Source organism: Polyodon spathula, chromosome 9, assembly GCF_017654505.1.
Source record: "Polyodon spathula isolate WHYD16114869_AA chromosome 9, ASM1765450v1, whole genome shotgun sequence".
NCBI lineage: Eukaryota > Metazoa > Chordata > Actinopteri > Acipenseriformes > Polyodontidae > Polyodon > Polyodon spathula.
The window spans coordinates 902,929-915,204 of record NC_054542.1 but is presented as its reverse complement, the minus strand read 5'-3'; the positions used below and the strand labels follow the sequence as shown (position 1 = coordinate 915,204).

Here is a 12,276-nt window from a genome sequence, read left to right as displayed (position 1 = left end):
AAAACAGGTGTTCAAATATTAAGCACAAGATGATATTTAAATTAAAAATGAAATAAATACATCATAAAGGTCGTAAATGTCATACTTTTACTGCATTCTTCAATAAAAGAATTTCTTGAAATGGCCTCATGTGCACCACACATTTTATGCAGCAATTTACTGCGCTGTAACAGAAAATCTCTGTCTAGTTTTATTAAAGATGGCTTTACCAACTGGCACAAGTGAAATTGCACAACAGTCGTGTGAACGCAGACAGAATCTGCCTGGGTCACCACAACTGTAATTTCAATGTAGCCTTCTGCTTCTTATAAAAGTATTATTAAAGAACTGCAAGAAGCCATGAAACAGAACTGATGTGGGAAATGTCTGACTGAACTATTGTTGTGGCTCCTGTGGTGTAAACTTTCTTTTCTTCCAAGGTTTCAGTAGTATTTTAGTTCTGTAATTAACATTTTACTGTAGAATGTTTTGAGAGTTCAGTGGCCTAGATAGCTGGAACGTGTTTTATACATTTCATGACCATGTAGCATTTTATAGTACCAGACAATGGCTGGTTGATGCAATCAGTGATGATTACCCAGTTATAAAACTCTGGTTTTACCTGGTGGAGAATAGGATGATCAAATGAACATCAATGGAAAAACATTTTAAGTGCTGGCTCTATTCTAAACCGTGACTCAACATTGTCCTCCTACGTTGAGCCAGTTTTACCTGTGGTAATAGGCTAGTAAAACAAATGATAATGTTGCTATTAAAAGGTGTAATTCAGCACTTTAATGAGAGTTACATTTCTCTGTATTTATGGCATACAGAGAAAGATTAAAGAAGAGTAAATCGATAGCATTGATGGCCAGTTCCAACTTATGTTATTATAGAAAATACACTTTAATTTGCTAGGTTGAAAAATCTAATTCAATATGATTTTAGACGTGTCATTTTTATTTATTTTTCAGAGAGCAGATATTTAAGAAGTCCACAGAGCTGGTTTGTAGAGCCTACACTGAAATCTACACTGCTGTGATGAACCCAGTCAACCAGTACAAGGAACCAGGAGCCATTCTTCACAGGTCTTCCCAGCAAGTGCACTCTCTGCTTTCTTAGACCACACCTCCTGGACTGGGGATGCACTTTGAGATAAAATATGTGTAAATGATGTGCTTTACATACTTTTTCCTGTGTATCTGTCAGAAACATCTGTACCCTCCTTTTATGAAAAACAAGAGAGTAAATTATTCAATTACATTTTGGTTATGGGCTTCGTTTTTCAAAGTTGTTTGGGGGGGAAATCATTTTTCAACTAAATATCTCTTGCTTTATACTTGCATACAGTTTGGTATCACTAACGACACAATAAATTAATGAACTAAATTCCACAAAAATAAATAAAGAAAATATGTTCTGAAACGCATCGGCTGCTTTTCTCCAGTTTTCTAAGCAATATTATATATGTATTTCCTTTTATGTGATAATTAAGTTACATTTGGAGACGGTTGGTAAAAGGCCCAGTCAGGGTCTTTGTGTGTGTTTTGCTCAGACAATGAAGCTTTCATTTTTGGCTGGACCAACAGTCACGCCAGTATCTAATATTGGATAAAATGCCTGCCAGCCTTGAATCACCAGCTATATTTAAGGAGCAATTTTAAAAAAAAGAAGATATTCAGCACTGTTCAGTGCTATTTATAGAACCCTCACATATGCCAGTGATAATTTCAGTTGCTGTTCAGTTTAATGCACTACTCTGTATTTTTTAATATACTCTCTTCAAAGCAACCTCCTTTTTCTTAGTTTAACAATCTTGCCTTAAAGTTGAAAGATTATATTTCAAATTACTAAATGGAGTTGACTTGAAAGCTAGAACATTTGTGGTTGTGTCATTCATGTAAAAATGTTTTTACATTTCAGAAGATTTTATATTTATTATTGTAAGAAATGCATGGTCTATTAGACTGCCCACATTTAGAAAAAAAAAAAAATCTGTAACGCTTTCAAATAATGGCAGCAATTTCATAATGAATTCTGGCTGAATCCCACAGGAATAACACCTGATATCTTATGCACTTCCTCTGAGTTCTGAAGTAATTGATTTTGAATTCAGCCCTGTTAATTAATGTGAATTTAAATACCCGTATTCACTCCATGTCTCTTTGTAACAATGTTGCTCACTTGTGTAAAGCATGCATTCAAACCCTCGTATTACTCGCCCACCAGGGGGTTGTGAGTATTCATTCATGCATGACTGCATGCCTTCTGCAGCACATGTGATCAGCTTCTTTATTGATTTGTGCATACTGCATTTGTATAGAGCATGCTGTTAATAAAAGGAGTAACTTATCAAAGCATTGTCAAATAGCACCGCAATTGTTCTTTTTTTATTTTTATGCATTACTTCAATTTGGCTACAGTAATCCATCGCATATCCGACTGCGGTGGGACAGAGTAAGGGCGGATATGTAAAAAGGCGGATAAATGAATCCTGTTTTAAATACCATTAAACACACCTGTAACAATTTCTGTATTCACACAATTGTTGTTTTGAGATTCAGCTTTTATTAGGGAGCTCCCATAAATCCCTTATTTAGAAAGATACAGGGTATTAATGCTTGTGACAAAGTAGCAGTCTGCTGTGTGTGCATGCATTCACTGCTGTGACAGACAGGAGATTGAGACGGAGGCTGAAGTAGATATGTCTACGGTTTGCAAATCGAACTGAAGAGCAGCTCCTGATGTTGTAAACAATGACATTGGCACAAACTTTCAGTATCTGGGTAATTGCAAGAAGAACTCCCAGAATGATTTTAAACAGTATAAATAGGTAAAGGTTCAGTTAACAAATGAAGAAAATATAATTTGACACTACTTGCTCTTGAAGAGGAATCAGGAGTCCAAGGGCCAGTACCAAATTTGGACCTATCCATAATAACTCAAAACTTCCAAAAGTGAATGTAGAAGTGAGTGAAAGACATGGGTTCAATGTGTCAGGCTGTACACTAAGAAAGTGGCTGTGAAACGTAAAAATAGAGAAGAGAAACGCTCTGGAATCCAGCAATATCTAATGAAGCAAACAGGTTTGCCAGAGGACATACGAATTGGAAACGACAATGGAATAATGTATCCTAGTGACAAAACTGAAATACCAGTTTCTCTGAGTAATTCTCGGTATGTTTTTCAAGCAATATATTTGGAGATCCTTTTAAAGATTAACTCTTATTGTCAAGATCAATGACTTCATAGTAAAAGCCAAATCCAAGTGGTGCATATTGAATACCTAATAGAATACTGTCGTAATCAGTGGAGGATAACCAATTGGTTCAGGATTTGAGTTCCTGCCTGATATTGGTCTCGCAGACACACAAGAAGACTCAAATCAACAGTGATTATCTGACGTCCCCAGTGTCCACCCAGCTGGTAATGTTATTAAAATAACCTATGGTAGTACTTGAAGTCTCAGGCGTCCCAGGCAAAGCGGACAAACTCAGAGCAGCTGCAGTAGAAAAGGGCAGATTCTCCTAGATGTTTCTGTGCCTGTAGTTCCAGCCTGATGTGGCACAATCTCAATGCGGCTCTGGTACATACTGAAGAAGTGTTGTGATTAATCCACTAAAGACTACATCTTTGTAAAATGAAGGACTCGTTTTTAGGAGACAGACCTTTTAACAAGTTTTTCATTGTTAATTGTAACACGATTTCACATTCGTTTCTGTTCTTGCTTACTAAAGTGCATTTGTTAATGGACTAAAGAAAAAATGTGTAGATGCTTGTTTTCTGTTACCTCTCAATGCAAATAAATGCTATTTATAACACTTAAGAATTACAAATATTGTCTGCCAGTCATGAACAAGAAACAAACACTGCTTCGTTTTTATATCAGAACAAGTTTAAACTGATTTGTTTGTCATTTGTCTGGCACATGGTAACTAGTTGTGTGTGATGTCATCACATTCTGTCCTTATTTCCTAAAATGCGAAGAACAAACTTCTATGCTTGCAACTACTAAAGTCACTTTAGACCCTCCTTCACTGGATTATGATCAGAACTTGAAAACTGATGTGCCAGAAATGTGCTTATGAACACTTTAAAATACACCAATTATTTCCCTTCGCCAGTAGTTTTATATTTCAAAACAGGTGTGTACTTCCTCAGAGATGGAATTTTAATTTAATGCCCAACAAAAACGCCTCTCAGCACCTGAGCATGGGAACTTTGATCAAAGGAAATGCAGCTGTACAGGCCATTGAGAGCAGGTTAGGTAGAAGTCATTACATCTTTAGTGTACAGAAGTACATTGAAGTATCTTTAATGTTGTTGTTTGTCAGAGCAAATAGAAAACCCTCAGTCCAAACCCCAAGAGCCCTTCTATATTTCTATGACCTAGTGGCACGCACAACCACATCAGAAAAATGTTTTAAAATAGGTCAACTGAGTACATCTCTACAAAAAAAACCCTGTAAAAAATGCACTGCACAAAATAAATTTGAGTTCACATTTAAATATTTTCAACAGGTTATATGCCTGCTATTATAGTGATTGAGGGGCCAAGTTATCAGTGAGAACTGTCAAAGACTTTCTCAGGAAGGATAGTTTAAATGTTTTGAGGGTATTGGCACAGTAAAAGTAAATCAGCCAAAACACCATTTCACTTTTAATTTGTAGTTCCCAACACTCTTAGGTGAAATGTAGAAACATTTTTTTGCAGACCACAGCACTTTTATCTACGCATATGTATATTACAGGACATTCGAGTTTAATGACAATTTAGTGTCAACATGGAAATTTACTGCGGAACGCACTTATTGTGACGCCTATATCGTTTATATTAAATGAGTTATGTTTTAAATGGAACATTTGCCTGCAAAAATATATATATATATATGCAATATATATATATATATATATATATATATATATATATATATATATATATATATATATTTATTTTTATATACTATAAAAAAGGTCTGCCATGCATGGGATTTACAACTATAACCTTCAGTTTGAAAGCATGTTGTATTATTATTATATATACTGTCAGTGCTACACAACTAGTTGAGAAAATTCGTTGAGATTCTGATCTTGATCCCTGAAAAAATATGGTCTCCTGTCAGTGTAACGCTCATTGTGGTCCTTATTGGTGCAAAGAAGTACGATTCCTCTCGATACTGGTTGATGAGAGTAATGCTATTTGTGGTTTGGTAAAACAAAAAAATAAATAAATACATGAATACATAAATCAACACATATACATTTATTTATTTATCTGCCTTGATATGTATTTATTTCTTTTTCACTATCAGATATAAACATTGCCATCTAATACTGTACGAAACAAAAACAAAGGCATTTAAAGTGGAGAGATCAAACACACAAGCCAAGTTTCAAGAAACCATTGGGGCAACCTTGACCCCCACCACTTTTACAGTCAATAAGAGGTACCTATGTGTTCTCTACTTTTTAAAATGTTTTTTTTTTTTTTTAGCAATCCATCATTTTTAAAGATTACGTAGCTTGAAATGACATGTTCTTATTTATTTATTTTACTGATGTTTGCAGTCATTCAGAGTGGTTCTTATCACAATGGCTTTACTATGAATGCATTTCTTTCTTCATTTTGACAGGTCTATGTTAAGTTACTGTATGTTAAGTCTGGCCCATGTTAAGGGGCTTCTCTTCCATGTTTTTATAGAACAGTCAGTGTCATCTAAGCTACTTTGGATCAAGTTTATTTTACTGTTGCTGGCAATAGTATGAAGCTTTCTAATATAAAGATGCTTTCATTGATCTACCCTACATGATATAAGTCTGTAGCAGGTAAGTAGTACACAAAAGAACAGCTCTTGAACTCAGTCAAAGCACCTTTCACAGGCTTCTCAAAAAATAAAAAAAACACAGTATTTGTGTAGTAATCACTCAGAATGATTGCAAATATCACAAACAGGGAGGCATAACTTTTCTTTAATTATTATCTTAACAAAGAATGCTGATGAATGAAAAAATGATACTTAACTGATTGTAACCCAGTTATAACTTATTTAAGTATAGTTTTGGGTTCAATAATTCTTTGTGGTGCTGCTTTACTAGTTTTATGTCTGCTGTGAAATTCTTTAGTGGAACATTATAGGCATGGAATAGAAAAGCTTGGCAGCGTTGTTTATTGGCTATAAAATTATATTGTTGCATCCATACATTTTTCCATTACATTACGTATTATTGAGTTTTGTAACAACATTTATTTTCAGGGCTAAAGGCAGTGGGGTAATATTGGCTAGTTGCCATCCTTGTCTTCTAAAAAAAACTATTATGAAATGAAACTTTTGAACAAGAAGTTGTTCAAAAGTTCTAACCAAGGTTTTTAAATTCACGCTCTATTCTCGTAGCACCGTAAGTGTTTATCACTGTCTCCCTTTTCATCTGTTGAATATCTTTTCGTCTCTTTGCGTACTTTATTTGGTGTGTGCAGATATTTAAAATACAATGCAATAAAAAAAAAAGTTATTACTGCTTATTGGAACCTCATCACTGTGCTGCAGTTCAAACTAACTTCAACATTTTAACTGCAATCACACCATGTGACCCACTGCAAAGGTACAAGGATGTGGCATTTTATTTTCTAAATATTTGCATAACCTGAACGAACTTAAAAAGAGACCCAAAACAGCACAGCACACGAGAAAGAGAACCAGTCATTTTAATAATGTTTACAGGTCTAAAAGAAAAAAAAAAAAAGAATTTGAACTCTAATAAATATAATAGGCATGACATTTAAAGCTTGACTGCACCACTTTAATTAAACTGCTGCCCTAAAATTCCTATACCTTCTGCAGATCTCTTTTCATTGTAATGGTCAAGTGTTATACGCAGGTAAATACTTCACTCCTGGGTGTAAACACCTGTGGGATTAAAGTTGAATTAATATAAATCATTTTCTCGCCCACTTATCGTTTATGGCATTTATACTTGAATACCATAATTATTATACTTATTTTGTAACATCTTAGTAACTTCTGTTTGAAAAGTTTGAGCTCAGCAAGGAGTTAAAGGATGATAGTATTAGTCTTCCAGACATTCTTACTATTGCTGCCTCTTGTGGGCTTACATTTTTTAACACCCTTGGTTGTTTTTACAATTCTATGACCCTTTTCTGGGTTGTTAATCAACTAAGGGGTTGCTCCAAAATATGTCTTCAGAAATCTCATTTTGTATCTATAAATTATTTAGCAGCATGTTTTTATGTAAAAAAAAAAAAAAAAAAACTTTGTTACACTGGTGAGGGGAGATGATTTAGTATAGATACTGTTTAGATCATTAAAATAAATGCCCATAACAGAATATTTGATTTCAGGGTATTTTTGACTGAAGCACGACTGTGCATGAGCTTTCAATTTATTGTCAATAGAGGGTGTAGGTACACCAATCGTACCATATTAACCAGCATGTATTTTGACAGGGTTCCCAGTTCAAATCAATCTTTACAGGTAAGATTTAGGTTTTATGTCAGTTGCTAATTCTTTGATATTTTAGGTGTCACTGGTTGAAACATATTTAGATGAGATGCAACTAAAGCCCTGATCTCACTTGCATGTTTATACCAGCATCGTTGCGGAGCAGAATTGCAGCATCTGTTCAAACTGGAGTTGTTATCGGTGTCGTACCGGTATAACTGTATCGATATGAAATTCAGACAAGAGCGGTGAGGTATGAGCACTACAGAGAGTCTGAGGCATGATCACTACACTGAGAGTCTGAGACAACAGCACTACACTGAGAGTGAGGCATGAGCACCACACTAAGACTCTGAGGTATGAGTACTACACTAAGAGTGAGTCATGAGCACTACACTGAGTCTGAGATATCAGCACCTCACTGAGAGTGAGGCATGAGCACTACACACAATTATTATTACCAGAAATAATCTTTCACAATGTACTTTTATCTCATCCTCTCGTGTTCCGCACATTGCTTGTTGATTAGGAAGAACCAGAAACACACATACACACAGACATCAAGGCACAACATGTCATATCGCTTATGTAGGCAGCCATTTGTAAAAGAAGGTGACAGGGGTCGCCTTGGAAATGTGGCCAACACCCGAGTAAAGTCACTTCCACTATAACCGACATAAATGTATTGATATAAATGTGGACAGATATATCACAACACTATCTGTATTTTATTGGTGTTGAAAAGGGAGTTAGGACAGAAAGTGGTATCATATGGGTATATTCTAAACCAAAACCAATTTTACTAGCGTCTTACTGATACAAGAGTCTATTTGACTTCTTATAAGTGGGACCTTCAAATTGAACACTGAATGTTTTTGAAGTTATGGGTAGGTGGCTTAAATCATTGGGTGGCTTCAGACACGCAGGGTGCAGTTTGTAGTGCCTGTGTGTTATAATGATTTGAATGTCCCATTTCTGAAGGGCCGTGTTACAGGTTGCAAAGAAAATGTAGTTAAACGCTTAAGTAGGACACTTAATTGTTGGGTTAGACTATAGTATTAACCCAGATATCCAACACGCTGCCAACATGCACCTTGGAGACAAGCAAAGAAGCACATTGAGAGCTAAACACTTTAACCTTCTGTACTGTATGTATTGTTTCAAAAGAAAGGTTCTCCCATTTCGGGGAATCTGCGTGATTACATAATTACTCACGGTACTCTCCAAGTCCTGGCAGTCCCTCGGCACCCAGTTCTAGGATTACCCCAGTTCAGGAATATTGCTCAACAGCCATAGTACATAAAGTTCACACAGCAGAAATAATTATAATTACTACATCTGGACTTTGCTTTTCTGGTTATTAGGTAAGCTGGATGCTCTTTTTTTGAAAAAATGTTGTATAATTTTAGTATGTTCCTCTTGTAGAGATGCAGGTAACAGAGGTAAAAAAAACAAAACAACTAAAAAGGCTTTTACAAAGGCCTAAACATGAGGAAACTTTTAGGCAACTTAAGTCGTGTCGTCCGTCCCCCCAGTCCCCCCCCAAAACGTGAACGTGAACGTGAACATTTTGATCTCAACTATAGGCTTAAAATTGCCACATGTTTCAGGGCCTTCTGAAGATACAAAAAACCACAGAGACAAAATGTTTAGCCACGTATCACAGTGGCCCTGGTAGCTGATATGGTACCGTGATACCACAATGAATTAGCAGTGTGTATTTAGTTCATACCGTTGTGTTATCAAACAATGGCTGCCCTAATGTTATTATTGCCCATTTTTACAGAACCAGTGTTAGACAAATGTAATCAGCAGGCTACTTTTGTTTTATTATTATTATACTATTAATACTTTATCTGAGAAAAGCCAGCATTATGTTTGTCTGAGAGATTTAACAATACCATTATAATTACATAATGCTATAGTATTATTACTACATAAAACACAGGTTAGACCTAATCTAAACAGTGTTGAAATCTACTGCAGTATAATACAATTACTACTGAAAGGCATGCATTATGATATTCATCTGGTGTTTAGACTTCTGTTGGGCTATTTAATATTGTGTTCACTGGCCACAGCTGGCTATTCTCAGGACAAAATATGTTCTCACCAGTGCCCTCGTTAATTTGAATATTCTTTCCAAACTTTGCTCTGCCTTTCCAGTTCTAGTCTGCTTGCTGGGTGTAGTGCTCATACCTTAGACTCTCTATCATCAGACTCAGTATCATCTTCCCCAGTATTTCATACACATTTCTTAGTGTAACATTTCCTTTCTGTTTCTCAGTTTTTTGTCTCCCTTTGTACTGGATATATCCCTCATCTTTGTCACTATTACTGGAATATCATTTATACTGAAAAGTAATAATACAATGCTGTAAAAAATCTAATTATGATGACTGGAAGTATCATTCAATTTCATAGTATGACATACATAGACGTTCAATTAGCTTTTAAATCTGATTATACTGTACTTGGCTGTCAATCCAGAAATAACTGTTTCATGCAGTCTAGACTCATGTATTCTGGTTTGCAGCAAAGTAATAACAGGTGCAAGAGAGAAGTACTGTACAGTGCACTTACAGAGCGCTAGGGAGCAAGGACCAAAATAGGAAAGTAGAGATCAACTGAAAGGCTAAGGCTCATTTTGACCTTGTTCTGTTTCTAAAATGTCTAATCTCCAAAAAGTCTGACTGCTGCTCTAAAAGCTAAGTGTTGTATTTGTAACAGTAGCAGGGCTAGTATCTTTAACATAGTGATGGAACTTTGCTATTGGCTAATGATCAGCTATTGAGCTGCTAAATTTACAAATGTGCTATACACTCTCAAAGTAAATATATTTTTTTTTAACTTCAGTGTAGAACGTCTATGATAACTCTTGATTTCTCATACTTGTCTGAATAGTGACTTTTTGAACTTTGCAATGGACTCTTTGACCTCATCTTGTCTAGTCACCCAGCCTTTGGCATCCATTACTATTCATAGTACCACATTTCTCCAATCCAGACCATATACTTGAATTACCAGGATTATTACTGCCATCGCTGCTTCCGTCTAAACCCAATAACTGCACTGTTTTTTTGTTGCTGTGTCCTTGCACTTTAAAGAGATAAAAGTCCCCTTGCAGAACTCAGAGAGTCAATGAGTGTATTCATGGACTTTGCACTGCTCTGTTGTGACACATGCATGCACAGAACACACAGCTATTTTATTGAGCTTGTTTTGTATTTTATTTTGTCTGTGATTGTGAAGGTCATCAGACACAGAAACGTTGTCTTCAAATAGTAAGACAAACTTCAAAACAAAACTGTAAAGGAATTGTTTACATTATTATCAACTGTGACTTCAATAATATTTTGACCCGTCAGTTATTTGGTTTCCTGTAAGCATACCGTGTAGTTTCTAAGAACCCCCAGTACTGGTTCCAGATGTCTGGACATCTTGCTTTGAAAAATAAACTGTGTACATGATACAGATCAACTATTGGTACTATAGGTATATTCTCCAACACATGCATGCCACAATATTTTATAAAGACTAACAGGTACAGGTACAATTTTAACATTTCTCTCCTAGACACTAATACCCTGTGATTATTGTGCAGCTCTGATAATTAAACTGTATTTCTAAAGTAATATTTAAGAAAAATGTACAGATAGTAATAGTAAGCACACAAACATAAATGTAAAAACCTGATGTATTTGCTTATAATTTTATAATTTGAAAAAGCTTTGAAAACCACATGTACATAGTTTTGAAAGAACAATGAGTTGAAATTAAATTAAAACAAACAACAAACTTTTAATCTTGTTTTTACTGATGGTCACAGTAAAATACCACAGTTTATACCCAGGCATACATCTGTGCCCAGTGTGGACTGAAACACAACAGAAAAAGTCTGCAACCCAAGTGCCCTTGCATTGTACGCTTTTCTGAAATACTTCCACAAGAAAGATAAACATGTTTGGTTTCTTTGTTCCACGCATTGTTAAGTTTTACTTTACAAAAGCTTGAAGCATTTGTCAGACTGGGAAACAACATTCACTTCTTAAAAACATGCTGCAACAATTAGGCCCTAGCTATTGAAAAAAGGACCCAACATTGCTGGTGTAAATGTGTGTAATTGTTGATTGATGAAAGGGAATAAGGAAAGTGACTCGTATTACTTGGTGGAAATGTTGATTTGACCATTTTCATCAACAAAATCAGGGGCAATTTCTCCCTCACTTTTTAAATGCAAAATAGACAACATATAGTTACATATTACTTAAGTCACAATGTATGACTGACTCTGTCACTTAAGTTAGAAGAGATTCTGGTGGTAATCACAGTGAGCACAAGAAGACTGTCTTGAACCATTAGAAGTATGCATACTAAATATTAGAAGTCACTTTTAGATTTTAAAAAAAGTGTATCATTTACATGTTATTAACCATTTACATTTTATTTCAGAAGAATTAAACCAGTCACTGAAAATCTGGAATGTTTGTGACACTGCCTTCACTGCTTTAAAACACATAAGTGAGCTACATTCTTAGTTATTTTATTTTGCAAAGCAGACTGTTTCAGCCAGGACAGTTTGCCTGCACTGGACCACATTGCAGCTTGTTAAGGGCACGTATCATTGATGAGCTCCAGCTGGGGACTTGCTGTACAGGACAAGCACCCCCTGCAGATTGAATTGCAAATCTGGGTACAAGCAAAACCCACAGCAATGAGCTGGTTCATAATGGGTTCATATTTTTGTGTTACACCATGAAGGCATTGATAAAGACTTCACAAATAAATTAACTAAGTTTGTTTTGGAGGCAAAAAATATTGATTTACAAAACTTATACTC

At 35.4% G+C, this 12,276-nt stretch overlaps 1 protein-coding gene across 4 annotated transcripts in view; it reads left to right on the top strand.

Annotated features, from left to right (window-relative positions):
• cog6 (component of oligomeric golgi complex 6) overlaps positions 1-1,955 on the top strand; it is a 34,545-nt gene extending 32,590 nt beyond the window's left edge. For all 4 annotated transcript variants that reach the window (XM_041260271.1, XM_041260272.1, XM_041260270.1 and 1 more), the window contains exon 15: positions 954-1,955. In XM_041260271.1, the coding sequence (XP_041116205.1) occupies positions 954-1,101 (148 nt within the window). In that variant the 3' untranslated portion in view covers positions 1,102-1,955. The remainder of the gene's footprint in view (positions 1-953) is intronic.
• Positions 1,956-12,276: the final 10,321 nt, after the last annotated feature.